Source organism: Dendrobates tinctorius, unplaced genomic scaffold, assembly GCF_039654945.1.
Source record: "Dendrobates tinctorius isolate UK_male_01 unplaced genomic scaffold, ASM3965494v1 ptg000162l, whole genome shotgun sequence".
NCBI classification, from domain to species: Eukaryota; Metazoa; Chordata; class Amphibia; order Anura; family Dendrobatidae; genus Dendrobates; species Dendrobates tinctorius.
Genome location: NW_027361829.1, coordinates 67256177 through 67282267, shown reverse-complemented (window position 1 = coordinate 67282267; position 26091 = coordinate 67256177). Strand labels below are relative to the sequence as shown.

Genomic DNA, 26091 nt, shown 5'->3' with positions numbered 1-26091 from the left:
ACCCATACTCTTCCAGTTCCCAAACTCAGTTAGTTTGGCAAATTCTGAGAGTAAGTTATTACTCCAAATAGGTGTGTACATTGATAAGTGTTCGATCTCTCTTATTTATTTGATTTTAAAGGGAATCTGTCACCCATTTTTAGTGATATCATGTAAAGATATCTTCCAATTGTGCATCCCATAAGGATTCTATTAGGACTTTTGATTCCCCCCGACCCCGCACCTTTAATGCATAAATACCTTTTTTATCTTGGCGGAGATGTAAGGAAATAGCCGCGGTCCGGTCCGATGGGCGGGGCTTATTCGCCTTCTCCCCCCTCCTCGGCTTGCTGAACGTAATCTTCATCTGTAAATATCACAGATGCCATAGTTTTCTGCGCCTGCGCATTGAAAGGGCCTCCGGCGCTTGCACAGTATGCTTTGCCCAACTGTGGGCAAAGCATATAATTGGTAATGCGCATATGCCGGTTTTTTTCAGCGCGGTCTATGCCCCGGAAGTGTGTCCTGCATGTGAAGAAGCAGTTCTTCTTTGATGGCTTGTGACTATCCATTTTCCTCTTGATTATATTCCAGAGGTTTTCAATGGGGTTCAGGTCTGAAGATTGGGCTGGCCATGAAAGGTATTTGATGTGGTGGTCCTTCATCCACACATTGACTGACCTTGTTGTGTGGCATGGCGCATTATCCTGCTGGAAAAAACAGTCCTTGGAGTTGGGGAACATTGCCTGAGCAGAAGGAATCAACTGTTTTTCCAGGATAACCTTGTATGCGGCTTGATTCATACGTCCTCTGCAAAAATTAACCTGCACAATTTCAGCCTTGCTGAAGCATCCCCAGATCATCACCGATCCTCCACCAGTGAGTACAAGACACTGTTCCTTGTGTGCATCTCCAGGTCTCCATCTAACCATTAGACGACCAAGTGTTGGACAAAGCTGAAAATTAGACTCATCAGAGAAGATTACCTTACTCGAGTCCTCTAAGGTCCAATCCTTGTGGTCTTTGGCAAACTTCAGCCTGGCTCTCCTTTGCTTCTCATTGATGAAAGGCTTTTTTCTACCTTTACATGACTTGAGTCCCGCCTCTAGGAGCCTATTGTGAACTGTTCTTGCCGTGCACTTCACCCCAGCTGCCATTTGTCATTGCTTATGTAGGTCACTTGATGTCATCCTGCGGTTGCTGAGTGACATTCGAATAAGATGACGGTCATCCCAGTCAGTGGAGAGTAGTTTTCGCCCTCTGTCGGTCTGTAGCTTTTTTGTCCCCAATGTCTGCTGCTTGACCTTGTTGTAATGGACAACTGTCTTAGAAATTTTAAAGATGGAGGCAACATGACGCTCACTGTATCCCTCTGCTAGTAAAGCCAGAATTGAGCCCTTCTTTTCCTCAATCAATACTTTTCTTGTCAACTCCTTTAGCATTGTTAAAAGTTTATTTTTCATTCCTATTCCTTTTGGGATATTACAAGCACTTGTTTTGCCATCCAGCTTGTCCTATTGCAAGAGGATTGTGAACACCACAGCAGGGTTTTTTTTATACTTTCCTTCGTTAAAAGATATTTGGTTCAGGTGATCACCTAATCCGAAGCACATTAAGTAGAATAAGTTGTACTCTGGTTGGAATTCAACTGACACTGGTGTGGAATGGCTGTCAGACATGTAGAGAAGCTGATTTTTATAAAACTTTGGTTGGCCGGTAGTTGTCACGGGGTCCTTCTCCGATATCACAAGATCATCAGAGCGAGGGAAGTGTGAACAATCCCAAGACCTTTATTATAGGCAAAACTAAAAGGTCCATAAACAATCCACCACACTAAGGATACAATAGTCCAGAACATGAATGCAGTTCAGTAACAGGATGAATGTCCAAGTCCAATAATCCAGCAGAGGATAAAATGGGTCCATATGCTTCCCCTTCTCTTTGACGTGCCGTCTTCACACGATCAAATATATAAGCCGCGGAGACACCATCACATGTTTCTCAACGCAAGCAATGACTAGCCAGGTCTTTCACCGGGAAGGAACAACCACGGGAAGGGCAGTCTCCAATGAAGGAAACCACCTATGCCAAAACATGGTATCCATCCACAGACAGCTGTTTCGGGGTATTGCCCCTCATCAGTGTGGAGTAGGAAACTGGCTAGTAGGAACAATGCCTAGTAGCAGACTATGAAAAAAGGAGGATGATTGACCTCATGGAAATCAACATCCGACACTGCGGAGACACCATCACGTGTTTCTCAACGCAGTGATTCTAGAGCACTGCTCCCATCCCTTATGGGAAATATGTAAAACATGCAAATATATAAGCCACGGAGACACCATCACGTTTCTCAACGCAAGCAATGACTAGCCAGGTCTTTCACCGGGAAGGAACAACCACGGGAAGGGCAGTCTCCAATGAAGGAAACCACCTATGCCAAAACATGGTATCCATCCACAGACAGCTGTTTCGGGGTATTGCCCCTCATCAGTGTGGAGTAGGAAAGTGGCTAGTAGGAGCAATGCCTAGTAACAGACTATGAAAAAAGGAGGATGATTGACCTCATGGAGATCAACATCCGACACTGCGGAGACACCATCACGTGTTTCTCAACGCAGTGATTCTAGTGCTCTAGAATCACTGCGTTGAGAAACACGTGATGGTGTCTCCGCAGTGTCGGATGTTGATCTCCATGAGGTCAATCATCCTCCTTTTTTCATAGTCTGCTACTAGGCATTGCTCCTACTAGCCAGTTTCCTACTCCACACTGATGAGGGGCAATACCCCGAAACAGCTGTCTGTGGATGGATACCATGTTTTGGCATAGGTGGTTTCCTTCATTGGAGACTGCCCTTCCTGTGGTTGTTCCTTCCCGGTGAAAGACCTGGCTAGTCATTGCTTGCGTTGAGAAACATGTGATGGTGTCTCCGCGGCTTATATATTTGCATGTTTTACATATTTCCCATAAGGGATGGGAGCAGTGCTCTAGAATCACTGCGTTGAGAAACACGTGATGGTGTCTCCGCAGTGTCGGATGTTGATTTCCATGAGGTCAATCATCCTCCTTTTTTCATAGTCTGCTACTAGGCATTGCTCCTACTAGCCAGTTTCCTACTCCACACTGATGAGGGGCAATACCCCGAAACAGCTGTCTGTGGATGGATACCATGTTTTGGCATAGGTGGTTTCCTTCATTGGAGACTGCCCTTCCTGTGGTTGTTCCTTCCCGGTGAAAGACCTGGCTAGTCATTGCTTGCGTTGAGAAACATGTGATGGTGTCTCCGCGGCTTATATATTTGCATGTTTTACATATTTCCCATAAGGGATGGGAGCAGTGCTCTAGAATCACTGCGTTGAGAAACACGTGATGGTGTCTCCGCAGTGTCGGATGTTGATTTCCATGAGGTCAATCATCCTCCTTTTTTCATAGTCTGCTACTAGGCATTGCTCCTACTAGCCAGTTTCCTACTCCACACTGATGAGGGGCAATACCCCGAAACAGCTGTCTGTGGATGGATACCATGTTTTGGCATAGGTGGTTTCCTTCATTGGAGACTGCCCTTCCCGTGGTTGTTCCTTCCCTGTGAAAGACCTGGCTAGTCATTGCTTGCGTTGAGAAACACGTGATGGTGTCTCCGCGGCTTATATATTTGCATGTTTTACATATTTCCCATAAGGGATGGGAGCAGTGCTCTAGAATCACTGCGTTGAGAAACACGTGATGTTGTCTCCGCAGTGTCGGATGTTGATCTCCATGAGGTCAATCATCCTCCTTTTTTCATAGTCTGCTACTAGGCATTGCTCCTACTAGCCAGTTTCCTACTCCACACTGATGAGGGGCAATACCCCGAAACAGCTGTCTGTGGATGGATACCATGTTTTAGCATAGGTGATTTCCTTCATTGGAGACTGCCCTTCCCGTGGTTGTTCCTTCCCGGTGAAAGACCTGGCTAGTCATTGCTTGCGTTGAGAAACATGTGATCGTGTCTCCGCGGCTTATATATTCTCCGCAGTGTCGGATGTTGATCTCGTCAATCATCCTCCTTTTTTCATAGTCTTCACATGATCATCACCACACAGGGTCTGACTTGTACAGCTCCTGTCCTCCCCAGCTCCCTCCCCATGTCCAGGGGCAGACAGACAGGCTGGGGCAGCTTTCAGGCCTCCCAGACCTGACAAAGGTGCCCTGGGGATTAAGGCACAACAGGGGGTTATCAAGAGGCATAGATACAGTCAGGCTGCAGACAGTGAGTGAGCCAATTCAATTATCAAACTTTTGGAAGGCAACTGAGACTATAGACAATATGGGGAATACACAGAATGATACAGGGCACCAAGAGAACACTATGGAAATACGTAAAATATAAATATACACGATACCCACATAATAATATCACACCATCACAACCTCTCCCCCGTCATAATAAGTGAGCATGCCATGAGGTCTACACAGACCTCTGGCCTGCTCACTTTAGTCCACATTGCTCAATCGTTTATAGTTCCTTGTGCAGCGGCACAGGGGTAGGTCGGCCTGGGGAGCCTTTGGTTCTTGTCGAGACAGTCCATCGGCGTTCTGGTTTTGGCTTCCCCGCTTGAATTGGATGGAGGAGCTGTAAGGATAAGCTCCACCGCAGCAATCTTCCATTGTCCCCCAATACGCGGTTCAGCCATGTGAGGGTTTGTGGTCTGTAACAATTGTAAAGTCTCTGCCATACAAGTATGGCTGCAATTTTTTTAGCGCCCATACAATGGCAAGGCACTCTTTTTCAATAGTGGCATAGGCAACTTTCCGATCCTGTAGTTTCTGACTGGTAAAAGCAACAGGATGTTCTTCTCCGGCGGCATTCACTTGGCTAAGTACTGCCCCAAAGGTGGATGCATTTGTCTGCACGAGGAACCTGCGCTTATATCAGGGGAAGCCAAGACAGGAGCAGTGATGAGGGCGGTCTTTAAAGGTGAAAAGGCATCCTCGCATGTAGTGGTCCATGTCACATTCCTAGGCATGTTCTTGTGGGTCAGGTCGGTGAGGGGTTGGGCCAAGGTGCTGAAATTAGCAACGAATTTTCGATAGTAACCCGCAGTTCCTAAAAATGCAAGTACCTGCTTTTTAGTCTGGGGTCTACACCAGTTGCTAATGGCTTCCACCTTGGCAGGCTCAGGCCTTAGTGTCCTACCCCCTACTCTATGCCCGAGGCACTGCACCTCAGCCATCCCTATTTGGCACTTATCAGGGCGAATGATCAGTCCTGCAGTAAGGATGCAGTCTAGCACTATGCCCAAGTGTTTAAGATGTTCCTCCCAGGTTGTGCTAAAAGTGGCAATGTCATCCAAGTAAGCACAGGCAAATTCCTGACATTTTTCTAACAGTCAATCTACCAGTCTCTGGAAAGTAGCGGGGGCAGTTTTCATCCCAAAGGGCATTCCCAGGAACTCAAAAAGCCCAAATGGAGTAATGAAGGCCGAGCGCTCCCGAGCGTCCTCCGTTAGGGGTATCTGCCAGTACCCCTTGCTCAAGTCTAACGTGGTCACAAATTGGGCACTGGCCAGACGATCCAATAGATCATCAATCCTGGGCATGGGGTAAGCATCACTCTTGGTGGCATCATTTAGTCATCTGTAATCAACGCAGAATCGTGTTGTACCATCCCTCTTGGGGACCAGGACGACAGGGGAGGCCCAAGAACTGAGATGGCTGAACAACTCCCATTAATTTCATCTCCTCCAGTTCGTCCTTTAACATGCCTTGAACAGCCTCTGGAACCAGGTAGGCAGCCTGCTGGATGGGACGTTGTCCGGGTGTTTCCACATGGTGGCTGGTGAGAGTAGTCTTCCCCGGCTTTGAGGAGAAAGCAGCAGCCCTCGGCCTTAGCATGGCGAAAATATTGTCCTTTTGTATATTCGATAAATGGGAGCCATGGGGCACTTGTTACAGTAAGTCTCCCGCTTGGGCAACCTGGAGAAGATTGGGGAGAGACTCGTCGTCTGTATCACTAGGGGGGTGGCAGACGGCTAGAACAGGCAGAGATCGGTCATGGTATTCTTTCAGCATGTTAATGTGGACGGTTTTCTGTTGTTGACCGCTAGAGTCCAGGGCAATAATGTAATTAGTGTCATTAATTTTCTTGACAACCTGATAAGGGCCTTCCCACACTGCTTGACCTTGTTGGCAGGGGAAGCAGTAATCATGAGCACTTGTTGTCCTTCCAGAAATTCCCGGGTCCTGGCATTACTGTCATACCAGGTTTTTTGTCTGGACTGGGCCATTCGCTGATGTTCTTCAGCCAAGGTAGCTAGCTGGACGAGACGGTCTCTGAACTCTAGAACATAGGGAACGATGGGCATTCTGGTATCTGAGATGTCTCCCTCCAAATGTTCTTTCAGAAGAGTGAGAGGCCCACGGACCTTCTGGCTAAACAGTGATTCGAAGGGAGAGAACCATGGGGACTCTTGGGGAATCTCCCGATAGGCGAAGAGGTGATGTGGCATGTATTTTTCCCAGTCTTTTTCAATGTCAGCAAAAGCCGTCAGCATATTTTTTAGGATTCCATTAAAGCGTTCACATAGTCCGTTGGTCTGCAGGTGGTATGGGGCGGTGCGAATGGCAGGAACACCACAGGTATGCCATAGGGACTGGACCAGATCTGACATGAACTGAGTGCCTTGATCCGATATTTCACTAGGAAACCCTACCAGGATACAGATGGTAGCAAGGGCCTCAGCCACCTTTACTGCTGTAATACTGGACAAGGCCACAGCTTCAGGATACCGAGTGGCATAGTCCACCACTGTCAGGATATATTTTTTCCCCGACCGGCTGGGGTAGGCCAGAGGACCTATGATGTCAACAGCTACACGTTGAAATGGTTCTTCAATTACAGGCAGGGATACCTTATGTTGAGCTCCTGGATGCCGCATTCGCTGGCACACATCGCAGGTGCGGCAATAATGGGCTACTGACTGCGAGATGCCAGGTCAGTAAAAACTTTGGGTCTCTTTTCAGTCCTTTTCCTCCCTTGATGTCCAGCCAAGGGGATGTCAGGGGCCAGTTGGAGTAGCTGTGCCCTGTACTTCTGAGGGACAATGAGTTGCCTGGTCATTGCGTCAGGGTTGCCCTTGTCACTGACCTTTGTTACACGATAATACAGTCCATTTTCTCGAGTGAAGCCTTCCCCATCAGTGGCTTTCCAAATGTGACATGGCGTCCGATCTCAATTCCAGCCAAAAAAGTCAAATGGTGCCGCTTCCCTTCCGAGCTTTGCCATGTGCCCAAATAGTCGTTTACCCCCACATATGGGGTATCAGCGTACTCAGGACAAATTGCACAAAAACTTTTGGGGTCCTGTTACCCTTGGAAAAATAAAAATTGGGGGTGAAAAGATCATTTTTGTGGAAGAAATATTTTTTAATTTTACGGCTGTACGTTATAAACTTCTGTGAAGCCCTTGGGGGTTCAAAGTTCTCACCACATATCTAGATAAGTTCCTTGGGGGGGGGTCTAGTTTCCAAAGTGGGGTAACTTGTGGGGGGTTTCCACATCAGGGGCTCTCCAAACGTGACATGGCGTCCGATCTGAATTCCAGCCAATTTTGCAGTGAAAAAGTCAAACGGCGCTCTGTCTTACAGTCCAAATTAACGGTAGCTTACCTATGGGGTAATGCTGCAGGCACAGGGTAGGAGGAGGGGGTGTTCCAAGGCTGTGGGTCCTGGGCTGGAAGGAGGGGTGTCAGCGGTAAGGCAGAGTAGAATGCATTGATTTCCCAGCGGTGGGCTTCAGGCAGATGGCCGCGTCCGGCGGCGCATGCTCAGCTGAGGTCGTGCAGCCTTGCCCCACTTTTGCCACTGACTTTATGCAGCAGGGGCCCTGCCTCCTATGACCCCCACTCCACAACTGCTGCCCCCCCATTCCTCGTAAGCTATATTCAAACTATAAAACACACCCAAATTTTCCTCCCAAATTCAGTGGGAAAAATTGACTCTTCTACTCTGAAAAATATGCTAAATGCTGCAGAGGACAGGGACAGGAAAGAAATTGTCAGCGAGATGAATGATTTAGTGCGGGTCTAATGGTGAGGACTTTGCTGCAGATCGTTTCCCCAACAAATTGCAAAGTGAGAACATTCCCTAACCTTTAGAAATATAGAAATGAAAATTCAACCCATAGTTCTCAGTTATTATTAAAAACACAAATAAGTCTAACAAAGAGGAGAAAGATATAAATATATTTATACATACAAGTCTATAACAATGAATTTTACAAATCAATATGTAGAACTTCGCCAAGTTAGGCCTGATTCACACATCAGTTTTTTGGTCAGTCAAAATCCGCTAAAATGGCGGATAACGGATCCGTTCCTGTACTGACCACAACGTTTGGCACCAGACCGATATTTTAACGGATCCGTTGAAGGAAGAATTTTAAAGGAACCGCTGCCTGGGGGGTGGGGGGAGAGAGAATTTTTCAGCCGCCAGAACAGAGTTTAGGGTTAAATTTGCGGCTGAGTGAAGTCTTTCGGGTCTGCGCAGTGAGATATGCGGATCCGGCCGCCCGAAAAAACGTTGCATGGTCCGTTCGGGCATGTCGGCGGACGTCAAAATTTTGGCGGATCCGCAAAAAAACGGATCCAACGGATGGCCATCCGTCAAGATCCACCGGTAATCCAACTGAATGGGGAAAAAAAACGGATCCGCCAAGCAAAATGGCGGTTCCATTTTTTTTTTTGTGCAAAACGGCGGATTTTGACTGATGGTAAAATACGGATGTGTGAAACAGGTCTTAGCGATAGGTAACAAAAACAAAGCACACGTTTGACATCACCCTCTCCCACAGCCCCACCAACATGCCGCCTCACAAGAGTGACATTACCCCCACATCACCCCCCCACTTCTCCGCACAGCCCCTCATCACACCCCTTTCTCCTCACACCCCCCTTCTCCACACAGCCCCTCATCACACCCACTTCTCCGCACTGCCCCTCATCACACCCCCCCACTTTTCCGCACAGCCCCTCATCACACCCACCATTTCTCCGCACAGCTCCTCATCACACCCCCCATTTCTCCACACAGTTCCTCATCACACCACCATACTTCTCCGTACAGCCAATCATCACACCCGCCACTTCTCCTCACAGCCCCTAATCACACCCCCCCTTCTCCGCACAGCCCCTCATCACACCCACTTCTCCGCACTGCCCCTCATCACACACCCCCACTTTTCCGCACAGCCCCTCATCACACACCCCCACTTTTCCGCACAGCCCCTCATCACACACCCCCTTCTCCGCACAACCCCTCATCACACCCCCCATTTCTCCGCACAGCTCATCACACCCGCCACTTCTCCTCACAGCCCCTCATCACACCCCCCCTTCTCCGCACAGCCCCTCATCACACCCCCCCTTCTCCGCACAGCCCCTCATCACACCCCCCCTTCTCCGCACAGCCCCTCATCACACCCACTTCTCCGCACTGCCCCTCATCACACACCCCCACTTTTCCGCACAGCCCCTCATCACACACCCCCACTTTTCCGCACAGCCCCTCATCACACACCCCCTTCTCCGCACAACCCCTCATCACACCCCCCATTTCTCCGCACAGCTCATCACACCCGCCACTTCTCCTCACAGCCCCTCATCACACCCCCCCTTCTCCGCACAGCCCCTCATCACACCCCCCCTTCTCCGCACAGCCCCTCATCACACCCCCCCCTTCTCCGCACAGCCCCTCATCACATCCCCCTTCTCCGCACAGCCCCTCATCACACCCCCCACTTCTCCGCACAGCCCCTCATCACACCCCCCACTTCTCCGCACAGCCCCTCATCACACCCCCCACTTCTCCGCACAGCCCCTCATCACACCCCCCACTTCTCCGCACAGCCCCTCATCACACCCCCCACTTCTCAAAGCCCCTCATCACACCCCCCCTTCTCCTCAAAGCCCCTCATCACACCCCCCCTTCTCCTCAAAGCCCCTCATCACACCCCCCCTTCTCCACACAGCCCCTCATCACACCCCCCACTTCTCCGCACAGCCCCTCATCACACCCCCACTTTTCCACACAGCCCTTCATCACCCCCCCACTTTGCCGCACAGCCCCTCATCACCCCCCCCCACTTCTCCACAGTACCTCATCATGCCTGCAACCCCTCATCAGCCCCCCTATTCTTCACACAGCCCCTCAGCATCTTTCCTATGCAGCCCCACTCAAGTAACATCAACCCTTTCCAAAGTACATCCTCAGAGCACTCACACCAAGCCCTGTGTCCTGCTCATTCACATTTGTACTAGCGTCCATGGTGCAGCCCCTCAGTCCTCTCCTCACACTGGTGCAGAACCTCAGTCCTCTCCACTCATGGTTCCATGGTGCAGCCCCTCGGTGTTCTCCTTGCACCCTCCATGGTGCAGCCCCTCGGTGTTCTCCTTGCACCCTCCATGATGCAGCCCCTCATTTCCCTTCCCTCCTCTCCAGCAGCCTCAGCACTACGCAGCTAGATGTTATTGTTCACAGGACTGAAGGAGGCCCCGCCCCTTCCGGTGAAATCATTACCTCAAAAAATCAACTCCGTTCTAGTCGCTACCTTGTTTCAATGTGGTCCACCTGGGGCTGCTGCGCGGCGGCCGGGCTCTTGGGGGCGCTGTCCGCCTCCTCCGCTAAATTTGCCCTGGGTGCGGATTATATGAAGAACTTGTGTGAAGTTGCAGCAGGGAAGGAGGCAGAAGTCTGCGAGTGGGTGAGTGCTGACGTGCTCTGCCAGCAAATCTACATCTATTCCTGTGTATGATGTGCTGATACAATCAGTCTTAGTTATGTGTGTGACAGGCTGTTAAGAGTTAATACTGACCATCCTGCAAACGTCATCGTTGTGTTCTTATAAAGTTATTGAAATGTTTATAATAATCCTGCCCAAAATTATATCTTTATGAAATCCTGTTCATTTACTACCAGAGTCCTGGTGCAACACACTTTATACTCCAGGCTCAGCTGGGTGCGACCCGACCGTACTACCATGGGGCTCAGCTGGATGCAATCCGACAACACCACCATAAGGCTCAGCTGGGTGCGAAACTACCGTGCTACCATGGGGCTCAGCTGGATGCAATCCGACAGCACTACTATGGGGATCAGTTGGGTGTGACCTGACCATGCTACCATGGGGCTCAGCTGGGTGCGACCCGACCGTGCCATCATGGGAATCTACTGGGTGTGACCCGACTGTGCCACCATAGGGATCTACTGGGTGCGACCTGATCATGCCACCATGGGGCTCAGCTGTGTGCGACCTGACCGTGCCACCATGGGGCTCAGCTGTGTGCGACCTGACCGTGCCACCATGGGGCTCAGCTGTGTGCGACCTGACCGTGCCACCATGGGGCTCAGCTGGGTGCGACCTGACCGTGCCACCATGGGGCTCAGCTGGGTGCGACCTGACCGTGCCACCATGGGGCTCAGCTGGGTGCGACCTGACCGTGCCACCATGGGGCTCAGCTGGGTGCGACCCGACTGCGCCACCATGGGGATCTACTGGGTGTGACCTGATCATGCTACCATGGGGCTCAGCTGGGTGTGACCTGACCGTGCCACCATGGGGCTCAGCTGGGTGCGACCCGACAGCGCCACCATGGGGATCTACTGAGTGTGACCTGACCATGCTACCATGGGGCTCAGCTGGGTGCGACCTGACCGTGCCACCATGGGGCTCAGCTGGGTGCGACCCGACCGTACCACCATGGGGATCTACTGGGTGTGACCCGACTGTGCCACCATGGAGATCTACTGGGAGCGACCCGACTGCGCCACCATGGGGCTCTGCTGTGTGGGCCCGACCGTGCTACCATGGGGCTCAGCTGGATGCGGCCCGACTGCGCCACCATCAGCTGGATGCGACCCGACTGCGCCACCATGGGGCTCAGCTGGGTGCGACCTGACCATCCTCCAAATGTCATAGTCTTGTTCTTATAAATAAAGTTATTGAAATGTAGTTTATAATAATCCTGCCCAAAATTATATCTTTGTGAAATCCTGTTCATTTACTACCAGAGTCCTGGGGCAACATACTTTACATATTCCAGGCTCAGCTGGGTGCGACCCGACTGTGCCACCATGGGGATCTGCTGGGTGCGACCTGACCGTGCCACCATGGGGCTCAGCTGGGTGCGACCTGACCGTGCCACCATGGGGCTCAGCTGGGTGCGACCTGACCGTGCCACCATGGGGCTCAGCTGGGTGCGACCTGACCGTGCCACCATGGGGCTCAGCTGGGTGCGACCCGACTGCGCCACCATGGGGATCTACTGGGTGTGACCTGATCATGCTACCATGGGGCTCAGCTGGGTGTGACCTGACCGTGCCACCATGGGGCTCAGCTGGGTGCGACCCGACAGCGCCACCATGGGGATCTACTGAGTGTGACCTGACCATGCTACCATGGGGCTCAGCTGGGTGCGACCTGACCGTGCCACCATGGGGCTCAGCTGGGTGCGACCCGACCGTACCACCATGGGGATCTACTGGGTGTGACCCGACTGTGCCACCATGGAGATCTACTGGGAGCGACCCGACTGCGCCACCATGGGGCTCTGCTGTGTGGGCCCGACCGTGCTACCATGGGGCTCAGCTGGATGCGGCCCGACTGCGCCACCATCAGCTGGATGCGACCCGACTGCGCCACCATGGGGCTCAGCTGGGTGCGACCTGACCATCCTCCAAATGTCATAGTCTTGTTCTTATAAATAAAGTTATTGAAATGTAGTTTATAATAATCCTGCCCAAAATTATATCTTTGTGAAATCCTGTTCATTTACTACCAGAGTCCTGGGGCAACATACTTTACATATTCCAGGCTCAGCTGGGTGCGACCCGACTGTGCCACCATGGGGATCTGCTGGGTGCGACCTGACCGCGCCACCATTGGGGTGTGATCCCTTTCTGGACATTGCTATCTTTGTGGGCGCAGGCTCAGATTCACTCATGAAAGGTGTCCGCTATGTGTGATGAGGTTTTGTAAGGCTATGTGCACACGACGCGGATTTGTTGTTTTTTCGCAGCGTTTTTTTCCGCTCGGAAATGCTCCAAAAACGCAAAGGATTACTAAAGCAAGGTTAATCAATGACATTCCTGAAGTGTTTTGCACATGATCCAGAAATTTCCGTCCTTATTTGCAGCATTTTATTTTCCGCATTACGTCAATTCTTTTTGCGGATCTGCAGCGGTATTCACCCATTGACTTCCATTGAGTCAGCCAAATCCCCAGCAAAAATGCAGGTGTTAAAAGGTTTGGTGATTTACTGTGGAAAACACTGCAGAATTTTCAGAGGAAATGATGTCAGAAGGAGGAAGAGTGTGTGGGCGGAGAATATAGAATAGTGCCCATCTTCGTTGAAGCACATTTATCCTAAGGAGGTTACTCAAGGAAATGACATCACTTTTTTAAAATAATATATCTTTATTTAGCTAACAAATCCATATACAAATCCTCATCAAAAACGCATAAAATCCGCACAAAAAATCTGTGGAATTTCCACTGCATTTTTCTGCCAAGAGATGTAGAAACCACGCAGAAATTTCTGCAAGCAAACTGCAACGTCCGCACATAGCCTAGCTCTTTATCCATATTTTTTTGATCGTTGTGGAGGATGGAAGGGGTGTGATGACTGAGATCCCCACAGTGACTGACATGAGGGCAGAAGCTTAATGCTCCCGTTATTTGTTCCTCTCCAATTAACCCCTTAACGACCGCCGATACACCTTTTAACGGCAGCAGCAGATAAGGGTACTTAAACCACAGCGCCGTTAATTAACGGCGCTGAGGTTTAAGGTTATAGAGCCCCCCCAGAGTCAGAATTTCTCCGGGGTCTCGGTTGACGGGGGTAGCAGAGACCCCAGAGAACATGTTTCGGGTCGGTTTTTTCCAACCACGGTGTTGTGATCGCTGTTATTAACGGTATAACGGCGACCGCAAAAAAAAAGTCAGATTTCCCATTTAATTTCTCTCTCCTCTGATGTGATCGCACATCAGAAGAGAGAGAACTAGGGTCCCCGATCCTCCCAGTACCTTTCGGTGCTCCTCGGCCCTCCTGCTCCCCCCCCCCCCCCACGGCCGCTAGCGTCTTCCCGGAAGAAAATGGCGGACGCATGCGCAGTGTGTCCGCCGAGATATGCCGGCCGGTAACAATAGATTTTTCCTATTGGTTCATTTTGATCACTGTGATACACCCTGTCCCAGTGATCAAAATAAAAAAAAAAAAGTAAATCAAACCCGCCTTCATCACCCCCTTAGTTATGGAAAAATAAAATAAAAAAAAAAATTCCATTTTCTCATTAGGGTTAGAGTTGGGCTAAAGTTAGGGTTGGAGCTGGAGTTGGGATTACGGTTAGGGTTTGGATTGGGGTTAGGTTTGTGGTTAGGGTTGGAGTTAGAATTGGGGGGGGTCTCTACTGTTTAGGCATATCAGGGGCTCTTCAAATGTGACATGGTGTCTGATCTTAATTCCAGACAATTCTGCGTTGAAAAAGTCAAACGGTGCCCCTTCCCTTCCGAACTCTGCCGTGCGCCCAAACAGTGGTTTACCCGCACATATGGGGTATCGGCGTACTCAGGACAAACTGCACAACAACTTTTGGTGTCCAATTTCTCCTTTTACTCCTGTGAAAATAAAAAATTGGGGGCTAAAAAATCATTTTTGTGGGAAAAAATGATTTTTTTAATTTTCTCAGCTGTGCATTATAAACTTTAATGAAACACTTGGCGGTTCAAAGTGCTCACCACACATCTAGATAAATTCCTTTGGGGGGGGTCTAGTTTCCAAAATGTGGTCACTTGTGAGGGGTTTCCACTGTTTAGGCACATCAGGGGCTCTTCAAACGCCACATGACGCCCGCAGACCATTCCATCAAAGTTTGCATTCCAAAACGTCACTACTTCCCTTCCGAGCCCCGACGTGTGCCCAAACAGTAGTTTTCTCCCACATATGGGGTAGTCAGGACAAATTGGACAACAACTTTTAGGGTCCAATTTGTCCTCTTAACCTTGTGAAAATAAAAAATTGGGGCTAAAAAATCTTTTTTGTGGGGGAAAAAAAAAGATTTTTTTTCTTTTCACGGCTCTGCGTTATAAACTTTAATGAAACACTTTGGGGTTCAAAGTTCTCACAACACATCTAGATAATTTCCTTGGGGGGGGGGGGTCTAGTTTCCAAAATGGGGTCACTTGTGGGGGGTTTTGCACATCAGGGGCTCTGCAAACGCAATGTGACGCCCACAGAAAATTCCTTCAAAGTTTGCATTCCAAAACGTCACTACTTCTTTACGGGGTGATCTAGTTTCCAAAATAGTGACTTGTGGGGATTTCCACTGTTTAGACACATCAGGGGCTCTCCAACTTCGACATGGCTCTGATCTCAATTCCAGCCAATTCTGCATTGAAAAAGTCAAACGGTGCTCCTTCCTTTCCGAGCTCTGCCGTGCACCCAAACAGTGGTTTCCCTCACATATGGGGTATCGGCGTATTCAGGAGAAATTGCACAACAAATTTTGTGGTTCATTTTCTCTTTTTACACTTTTGAAAATAGAAAAAATTGGTACTGAAGTAAAATGTTTGTGGAAAAAAAAGTTAAATGTGCGAGTGTTAGATGAGCGAGTGTGATCTCCGAGTATTTGGATGTCCTCGGAGATTTAGTTTCTGTTGCCTTAGCAGCATGATTTGCGGCTGCTAAACAGCCTGAATACATGTGGGGATTGCCTGTTTGTTAGTGCGCAGGCGCCGGGAGAGGTCCGGCACCTGCGCACTGCAGGACTCTGCTCTGCCCTCAACAGGGCAGAGTAGTGCGCCTCCGCAGGAGCCACGACGGGAAGTAAAGAAGAGCATGTCACTGTTAGAAGATGGGAGGCACCGGATCGGACCGCAAACACCCATTGGACCAAAACCGAATTCGGACCGCCCCTGGGTGAGTATAATATAACTAATTTTTCTTATCTTTCAGGTTACATCGGGGGCTTATCTACAGCATTACAGAATGCTGTAGATAAGCCTCTCTTGGCGGTGCTGGCAGCTGATACTCGAAAAAATAGGTGACAGATTCTCTTTAATGTGTCCCATGTTCTGAATAATACCACGTTATACAGAGGTCACACTACTAATTCTTCAGCAGGGTAAAAAATACTCCTCCTAGTGTTTTTGATGGATATTTTTAACAAGGAGTCCAGAGTATACAATGATACATAAGCGTAATGTTGAGCACTCACTTTATGCTGGGAACCTTCCTATAAACTCTGACATTGATGGTGCTGGTGTTCTTAATATAGTACTTGAATAAGCTTCATTTTCTTTTAAACAATCTCCATTTACAGTCTAAAAACATCCCCCAAATAAAAAGTGCTATCAGTAAGATGTCTCTTGTAAGACTATGCTCACATCTGCATTGGATGTTCCATTAGTATAATGTTTTGCGGATTCCGTTATTTTTGCAGGGCATAAAAAGTACACCCGGTCAAAATGACTGACATCCTAACGGAAACATCGCAACCCCCTTTATAGTCTTGAGGATCCATTGAGCGCTTTTAGGATCTGCCACTTTTGTTATTTTCCTTTCTATATAATGAAACTAGGAAAACTAATATGGTGCATATGTGAAAATTGCCTATGTGGTCTTGTGATATCGCCACAGGCCGGAGACCAGAGTAGGCGCTGCGGCGGACCGGTGGATGAGTACACTAGGTTTTTTGTTGTTTTTTTTGTCTTGTTTTTATTTTTAAGCCACATTTTCTGAATAAATTAGGGAGCGGCCAACCAGGGCTGTGGAGTCATTAAGCCAAACCCTGGACTCCTAAATTTCCCTGACTCCAGACTCGGACCCCACAGCCCTGCCTCATTACAGGGCATGTACATAAAGTGCAGCACAGATTCATCTCCACAGCACTGCCTCACTACTGAGCGTGTACATAAAGTGCAGCACAGATTCATCTCCACAGCACTGCCTCACTACTGAGCCTGTACATAAAGTGCAGCACAGATTCATCTCCACAGCGCTGCCTCACTACTGAGCCTGTACATAAAGTGCAGCACAGATTCATCTCCACAGCACTGCCTCACTACTGAGCCTGTACATAAAGTGCAGCACAGATTCATCTCCACAGCGCTGCCTCACTACTGGGCATGTACATAAAGTGTAGCACAGATTCATCTCCACAGCCCTGCCTCTCTACTGAGCGTGTACATAAAGCGCAGCACAGATTCATCTCCACAGCACTGCCTCATTACAGAGCATGTACATAAAGTGCAGCACAGATTCATCTCCACACCACTGCCTCACTACTGAGCATGTACATAAAGTGCAGCACAGATTCATCTCCACAGCACTGGTCACTACTGAGCATGTACATAAAGTGCAGCACAGATTCATCTCCACAGCCCTGCCTCTCTACTGAGCGTGTACATAAAGCGCAGTACAGATTCATCTCCACAGCACTGCCTCACTACTGAGCATGTACATAAAGTGCAGCACAGATTCATCTCCACAGCACTGCCTCACTACTGGGCATGTACATAAAGTGCAGCACAGATTCATCTCCACAGCACTGCCTCACTACTGAGCATGTACATAAAGCGCAGCACAGATTCATCTCCACAGCACTGCCTCTCTACTGAGCGTGTACATAAAGCGCAGCACAGATTCATCTCCACAGCACTGCCTCACTACTGAGCATGTACATAAAGTGCAGCACAGATTCATCTCCACAGCACTGCCTCACTACTGAGCATGTACATAAAGTGCAGCACAGATTCATCTCCACACCACTGCCTCACTACTGAGCCTGTACATAAAAAGCAGCACAGATTCATCTCCACAGCCCTGCCTCACTACTGAGCATGTACATAAAGTGCAGCACAGATTGATCTCCACAGCACTGCCTCACTACTGAGCATGTACATAAAGTGCAGCACAGATTCATCTCCACAGCCCTGCCTCTCTACTGAGCGTGTACATAAAGCGCAGTACAGATTCATCTCCACAGCACTGCCTCACTACTGAGCATGTACATAAAGTGCAGCACAGATTCATCTCCACAGCACTGCCTCACTACTGGGCATGTACATAAAGTGCAGCACAGATTCATCTCCACAGCACTGCCTCACTACTGAGCATGTACATAAAGCGCAGCACAGATTCATCTCCACAGCACTGCCTCTCTACTGAGCGTGTACATAAAGCGCAGCACAGATTCATCTCCACAGCACTGCCTCACTACTGAGCATGTACATAAAGTGCAGCACAGATTCATCTCCACAGCACTGCCTCACTACTGAGCATGTACATAAAGTGCAGCACAGATTCATCTCCACACCACTGCCTCACTACTGAGCCTGTACATAAAAAGCAGCACAGATTCATCTCCACAGCCCTGCCTCACTACTGAGCATGTACATAAAGTGCAGCACAGATTGATCTCCACAGCACTGCCTCACTACTGAGCATGTACATAAAGTGCAGCACAGATTCATCTCCACAGCCCTGCCTCTCTACTGAGCGTGTACATAAAGCGCAGTACAGATTCATCTCCACAGTACTGCCTCTCTACTGAGCATGTACATAAAGTGCAGCACAGATTCATCTCCACAGCCCTGCCTCACTACTGAGCCTGTACATAAAGTGCAGCACATATTCATCTCCACAGCGCTGCCTCACTACTGAGCCTGTACATAAAGAGCAGCACAGATTCATCTCCACAGTACTGCCTCACTACTGAGCGTGTACATAAAGTGCAGCACAGATTCATCTCCACAGCACTGCCTCACTACTGAGCATGTGCATAAAGTGCAGCACAGATTCATCTCCACTAAAAGCCGAGATCCTTACATCAGGAACAGAACAGACATTTATAGGACATTTCATAACTTTCTCAAATTATGGAAACATTTACAGCACATCCTGCACTGAGCTACTGTACCCAATTTATTATATACTAGCTGAAGAGCCTGTCGTTGCCTGGGCATAGTAACCAACTGTGGTTAGTTATAACAAATTATAATTATATCTAATATATAAAGCTCAATGTGGGTGTGTGTGTATGTCCGGGATTGGCATCCGCACCGTCGCAGCTACAGCCACAAAATTTGGCACAGTCACACGTCTGGACCCCGAGAGCGTCATAGGCTATGTTGTGAGGCGAAATTTTTAACCCCGCGCGTTCCAATTCACCAAACAATTTTGCCTTTATATAATGGGGAAAAAGTGAAAGGAAAAGTGTTGGAGGCAAATTGACAGCTGCCAGATGTGAACAAGGGGGACTTAAAGAAAGAGAGCGATGGTGCCAAACAGTATATACCGTACAGTTGCTAAGGTGGGGCCCTGACATGGAATACTCACCACACACGGGGATATGAACACACACACAAAATGCGCCACACACTACCACATGCTTCACCACATATACCACCCTCAGCACACATTTCACCACACATACACCAACCTCGCCACATAAAAGTCGAAAGAAAAGTCACCACGCTGTCACAGAGATGTTTAAAAGATGAAAAATGAGCTGTGATTGGTTGCTATCAGCAACAGTTTTCTTTGTAGACAGTTGTGGTAACTGAGGCCTATTATTCTTTTCATTTCTATGGTGTTATAGTCCTTTTGTTACTCACCAGGGTAACAAAATGTATGGATGGTTCACTGTAATAATCAGCCAGAGGAAACACCGCCAGAGAGAATTATCCAAATGTAAACGGTCTCAGTCGCAGCCCGGTCCGGCGCCTCCCATCGTCATACGATGATGTCCTCCTCCTTGCTTCTCACTCGGCTCCTGCACAGGCGTACTTTATCTGCCCTGTTGAGGGCAAAGCAGAGTACTGCAGTGCGCAGGTGCTGGGAAAGGTCAGAGAGGTCCGGTGCCTGCGCACTGCAGTACTCTGCTCTGCCCTCAACAGGGCAGATAAAGTACGCCTGTGCAGGAGCCGAGTGAGAAGCAAGGAGGAGGACATCATCGTATGAAGATGGGAGGCACCGGAACGCGACACCCACCGCACCCGCCCCCCAGTGAGTATAATGTTTTCTTATCTTTCAGGTTACATCGGGGGGGCGGGGGGTGCTTATCTACAGCATTACAGAATGCTGTAGATAAGCCCCTGATGATGGTGCCGGCAGCTGATAGGGCTAAAATGAGGTGACAGATTCCCTTTAAAAATGCATAAACCCTGTCAGGCCAGTTATTAGCCACAAGACAACCAGAGCTGAAGTCTCATTTATAGTTATATGCATGTTACTTGTAAAATCGCTTGCACAGGCATTAATGCAACAACTAGATACATGGGTCTGTAGACGACTCTTTTCTCGCTAGGGTTGCATTGCTCTGCCTTTTTTTAGTTTCCGCACCTTCTGAATGTGTGACTTCTGATACGAGTTTCATATGGTAGCAACTTCTTTGAGGTTTGTCTATATATATATATATATATATATATTCCCCAAAATAGTAGTGGTGTGAACTGTTTAATAGCCTAGTGGCGTGGCAACGTTTTGGATATAGCATGTGCATTGTGGGATATGTAGCCTTTTTGACACAGACATGTGCAGTGAAACATTGCGCTTGCTGACAAGTAGCGGTGGCCATGGAGGAGCTTTATAATGTGAGTGCACATGTCCATGAAATAAGATTACACACCTGTGAGAATTTTTAATTTAAAATGCAATAAGCACTTTATGGCACTGTATTTCACTTTATACTTTTTGTATAGATACTTGAAAACCATGTGTGTATATGGAAAGTTTCATGCATGGTGCAGCACTTAGCACTTCATATACATGATTCATGGATTCATAATGTATGATTTTATGTGAAAGTGATTGATTAATGTTCATAGTATGTACACCCTATAAGACTGTGTGTTTGTAACAGACTCATTGCTTGAGAAAGGATTGCCATATCCGAAACGTTGCCACGCCACTAGGCTATTAAACAGTTCACACCACTACTATTTTGGTGCTACTTTTTTTTCTTTTTTTTTTTTTGCTATTATCTAAGGACATTGAGGTGTCTGGAGAAGCGTGCACTGCTCTAAGGTATTTTGTGCTGTTCCTATTTTTTTTACACATATTTCAAGAGGGTCAATGGTGGCCCTAAAATAAAGAAAAAAACACATACTCCACTTCTGAACCTGTGCATTTCCACCACACCACTGTTTTTGGTTCCTACCAGTGTCCATTCGCTTTCTTTTAGCGGGGAAAGTCACATGATCGCTGCATGCAGCATTGCGGAGGAAGGGTGATGAAGCAGGAAATCAAACTTTCGTTTACAGTATGAATCACACATTCACCATGTGGTATACTTTATGACATGAAACACAGATTTAACCTTCTTTTTCTGGTTTTAGGTCCACTTCGTCCTCCGCCTGGGCTGTGCTGGACTGGTGTTTGCGTTTAATGCTGCCATGTGGACCTTCTTTGCGAAAGCTTTAAGATATTCTTCATCCTCAGCTGCTGCCACTGTGACCATCACCGCCTCAAATTTTGTGTCTTCGGTGGGTATCTGTGTAGTTACAAATATGGTAGATACTGCTCACGTTAAACAGTAAGGCTAGGGGCTACATAAGAGCTTGCCGTTGTACCACTAGTTTGCAAGTAATGTTAGGGAATATGGTCACGTTGCAACTCGCAAGGTGCCACAACTTGGTATTCACTGGAAATCTAGTACTGCTGTATTTTTGTGCAACCCCACTCACTATCATTAGTTTTAAGTGTCTGGGACACATCATAATGATGTGTGGCCGCAAACCTAACCTGATATGGCATTCAACAGTCACATTTTAATGCGTTAAATGCCTTTAATGTAAAAAAGTAATTGATATGGGGAGTAGAAAGGTACTGTCACACTTAGCGATGCACCAGCGATCCCGACCAGCGATATGACGCGGTCAGGATCGCTGGTACATCGCTAAGTGGTCGCTAGTGAGCTGCCACACAGGCAGATCTCACCAGCGACATCGCAGGCAGGGGATGGGGGTCGCTACTTACCTGTCACACTAGGCGATCCTGCGTCCTCCCGCCCGGCTCCACGCGTCGCTCGTCGTCACAGCAGGAAGCTGACGACAAGAAACAGTCCAGCCTGTTCTCGCGCGATCAGCAGCGGGTTGTAGGTAAGTATCTCACACAGCGATATCGCTAGCAATATCGCTATAACGTCACAAGTTATAGCTATATTGCTTAGTGTGACAGGCCCTTAACTGTTAGCCAAAGGCTTATCCCCTCAATCAACACACCAGCATTCACTGGCTACCAGGGATTTTTAGGCCGTGCTAATCTCCTGGAGCAACAAAGGCTCATATCAAATGCATTGAAATACAGATTTTTCAATTCTTATATGCATAAAGATACTGAGTTTATTTCATTCGGTCTCGCAGTGCACAGATGGAGCTGAGGCAAGTACAGCTCATTTAAAGGGCCCGTCACACTAAGCGATATCGCTATAACGTCACTGGTTTTTGTATAGCGATATCACTATGTCTGGTTATCGCTGATCGCGCGAGAACGTCCTGGACTGTTTCTCGTCGGCCACTTCCTGTGGCGCCGACGAGCGACGCGTGGACGCGGGCGGGAGGACGTCAGGATCGCCTAGTGTGACAGGTAAGTAGCGACCCCCGACCCCTGCGATGTCGCTGGTGAGATCTGCCTGTGTGGCAGCTCACTAGCGACCAATTAGCAATGCACCAGCGATCCTGACCGCGTCATATCACTGGTTGGGATCGCTGATGCATCGCTAAGTGTGACCGTACCTTTAGTGAAGCTCAGGAAGCCAAGTCTAGCATGGCTTCAAATGACAAAAATTGCTTTATGCTATATGGACATAATTATTGCCCCCGGAACAGCACCGTCAAGATTGTTATTCAGCAATAATGAGCATATAGAGTGGATTAAAAAGAAAAAAAAAACATTTAAATTCTCTTTATTTTCTCTCTTTTATGATCAGCTCTTGGCTTCAAAAAGGTATAGAAGTCCTTAGTACTGATGAGCGAACGTTTTCGTATGTCTTATCCAAGTATGCTCGTGTGCTAACAGATTATTTGAGCACGCTGAAGACAGTTTTAGTCCCCACTCCTGCATGTCTCACGGCTGTTAGACAGCCACAACACATGGAGAGATTGCCTGCTTAGTGGGCAGTCCCTGCATGTGTTGCAGCTGTTGAACAGCTGGAAGACACGCAGGAGCGGGAACTCAAACACATTTTTCAAGTATGCCGAAGACACTCAGCACTCAAGCATGCTCGGATAACACCTTATCCAAAGACCTTCGCTTATCGCTAGTCTTTAAACAATGTAATGTAATAATCTATTTATTAATACATTTGGGATTTTTATAGTCTTGTTAATTATTGATAAACACCTATATAATTTTTTCAACAGGCTGTCCTCGGAAAAGTTCTGTTTGGGGAATCTCGTGCCATGCTCTGGTGGGTTGGAATATCCATTACACTCTGTGGATTGGTTTTACTTCACACGTCGTCTTCACAGACAGAAGATGCAACAAAAAAGGAGAGCTAACTTGCGTTATCTATATCCATGGACTATCAAAAACATTTTTTACCATACCTTGCTCTAAATGTGAAACACAAACTGTGCTTGGATCAGAATACCACATGTGACCATTTAGTCTCCAGATCAGAAACTAATCGCCTCATAAATGGCTATATGCACACGGCCGTGTTTCACAGATGCATGAAACGGGCCTACAGCGAAAGAATCTCCGCTAAAAATCACGAAAATATGTGGTCTATTGCACAAGTTACCTTTAAATGGACATTGATGTCCCTGAAATTACTCAAGTGATTTAAGCTTTAGACAACTCCTACACTTTTATTCATGGTCTGAACTGTATTTTTTATCATTGGTTTAAATCTGGTTAGAGCCATTTAGGCTGTGTGCCCACATTGCGTTTTTTAAGTGTTTCTGTGGCGATTTTAAATGCGAGATTCTGCAGCGGAAACGCTAAAGAAAAGCATTCCATGTAATCATAATTCCGCACATGTTGTGCTAATGGTGCGTTTTTTACCGCTGCGGAATCGCTTAGGCCGGTTTCACACTAGCGCATTTTCAACGCGCGCACGGCCGGGGGTAGCTCCGCCCCCGATCCGGCTCTCTGCCCGGCGTGCCCGCCCCTTCCTTGTAGCGCCGCCTCCTAGCGGACAGCGGCGCCTGCGATCGGCGCACCCTATCTTTAGCATAGGGTGCGCCGATCGTGCGCAGGCCGTGCGCTAGTTGCGCTTTGACCTGCGCTGCGCACTTTTGACGGTGCGCCGTGCGCGCCAAAATCCGAAAAGTTTGATTTTGGCGCTCACGGCGCACCGTCAAAAGTGCGCAGCGCAGGTCAAAGCGCAACTAGCGCATGGCCTGCGCACGATCGGCGCACCCTATGCTAAAGATAGGGTGCGCCGATCGCAGGCGCCGCTGTCCGCTAGGAGGCGGCGCTACAAGGAAGGGGCGGGCACGCCGGGCAGAGAGCCGGATCGGGGGCGGAGCTACCCGCGGCCGTGCGCGCGTTGAAAATGCGCTAGTGGGAAACCGGCCTTAGCGGTAAAAAACGCAGCATGTTCATTAATTTTGCGGAATCGCGTGCGATTCCGTATCGCTACACTTGTATTGCCAAAAACGCATAGGAAAACTCTTATTAAAATGCATGACAAGCGCTTAAAAAAAGCGCGTAAAAAAACGCATGCCTTTTCCCGGGAACGGTGTGTTTCTGCTCAGGAATATTCTGCATCAAAAATGCAACTTGGGCACATAGCCTAATTCACACACCCTCTCTTCTACTGCTGTTATGCCCCTTCCATTCAGTAGACAGGCTTAACCTTTGTCAGAAATCAAATGGACGGATTTAAAATTATGGGAATAGAGCCAAAACTGGCCCATAATTTCTTCCAGCCATTACATCTTTTTTCTGTATGTAACACATTTCATTTATGGAAGTAAAGTTATTTTTTTTACCTTTATTACCGTATTTGTTTTTGTTTTTTTGTTTTTGTGCCATGTTTCTACAAAGATTTTATCTACAATGTAGGTGAAATTATTATGCAAAGTACACCAATCTTATATATTATTACTAAGTATATTTTGCCCAAAACAATGGGCTCCTCTGCTCTAGTGTTTAACATTCTTTGTCAAAGTGCATATATAAATGCAAAAGTAAACAACTTTATTGAGAAATATATAAAAAGTACAGTACAAAGAATCCATACAAGGTTAAGAACCAGACAAAAGGCAAAATGGGCAAGACATTTAGAGGCTCCAAGTGGTAGCACAATGCAAATGGGCATGAATGAAGGAATAATAAGTAAATAAACAAAGTGTGTGTGTGTGTGTATATATATATATATATATATATATATATATATATATATATGCCTTGCAAAAGTATTCAGGCCCCTGGAACTTTTTAACCTTTTCCCACATATCATGCTTCAAACATAGATACCAAATGTAAATTTTTGGTGCAGAATCAACAAGTGGGACACAATTGTGAAGTTGAACAAAATTTCTGGGTTATTTTACATTTTTGTGGAAATTCAAAAACTGAAAAGTGGGGCGTGCAATATTATTCTGCCCCTTTACTTTCCGTGCAGCAAACTCACTCCAGAAGTTCATTGTGGATCTCTGAATGATCCAATGTTGTCCTAAATGACTAATGATGATAAATATAATCCACGTGTGTAGTCAAGTCTCCGTATAAATGCACCTGCTCTGTGATAGTCTCAGGGTTCTGTTTGATGCACAGAGAGCACCATGAAGACCAAGGAACACAACAGGCAGGTCCGTGATACTGTTGTGGAGAAGTTTAAAGCTGAATTTGGATACAAAATGATTTCTAAAACTTTATATATCCCAAGGAGCACTGTGCAAGAGATCATATTGAAATGGAAGGAGTATCATACCACTTCAAATCTACCAAGACCCGGCAGTCCCTCTAAACTTTCATCTCAAACAAGGAGAAGACTGATCAGAGATGCAGCCAAGAGGCCCATGATCACTCTGGATGAAGTGCAGAGATCTACAGCTGAGGTGGGACAGTCTGTCCATAGGACAACAATCAGTCGTACACTGCACAAATCTGGCCTTTATAGAAGAGT

The 26091-nt window shown here is 47.8% G+C and overlaps 1 protein-coding gene across 1 annotated transcript; it reads left to right on the top strand.

Annotated features, from left to right (window-relative positions):
• The first annotated feature begins 10529 nt into the window (after positions 1-10529).
• On the top strand, positions 10530-23975 carry TMEM42 (transmembrane protein 42). The gene is made up of 3 exons (XM_073550084.1): positions 10530-10717; positions 21350-21496; positions 23375-23975. The coding sequence occupies exons 1-3, from the start codon at positions 10574-10576 to the stop codon at positions 23510-23512; spliced, it is 429 nt and encodes a 142-aa protein (XP_073406185.1). The 5' UTR covers positions 10530-10573; the 3' UTR covers positions 23513-23975.
• The last annotated feature ends 2116 nt before the right edge of the window (positions 23976-26091 follow it).

Coding starts and splice junctions, on each gene's coding strand:
- TMEM42 (XM_073550084.1), top strand. CDS start 10,574: ATGTGGTCCACCTGGGGCTGCTGCGCGGCGGCCGGGCTCTTGGGGGCG. Junction 10,718..21,349: donor AGGCAGAAGTCTGCGAGTGG/GTGAGTGCTGAC, acceptor TTCTGGTTTTAG/GTCCACTTCGTCCTCCGCCT. Junction 21,497..23,374: donor CCTCAAATTTTGTGTCTTCG/GTGGGTATCTGT, acceptor TTTTTTCAACAG/GCTGTCCTCGGAAAAGTTCT.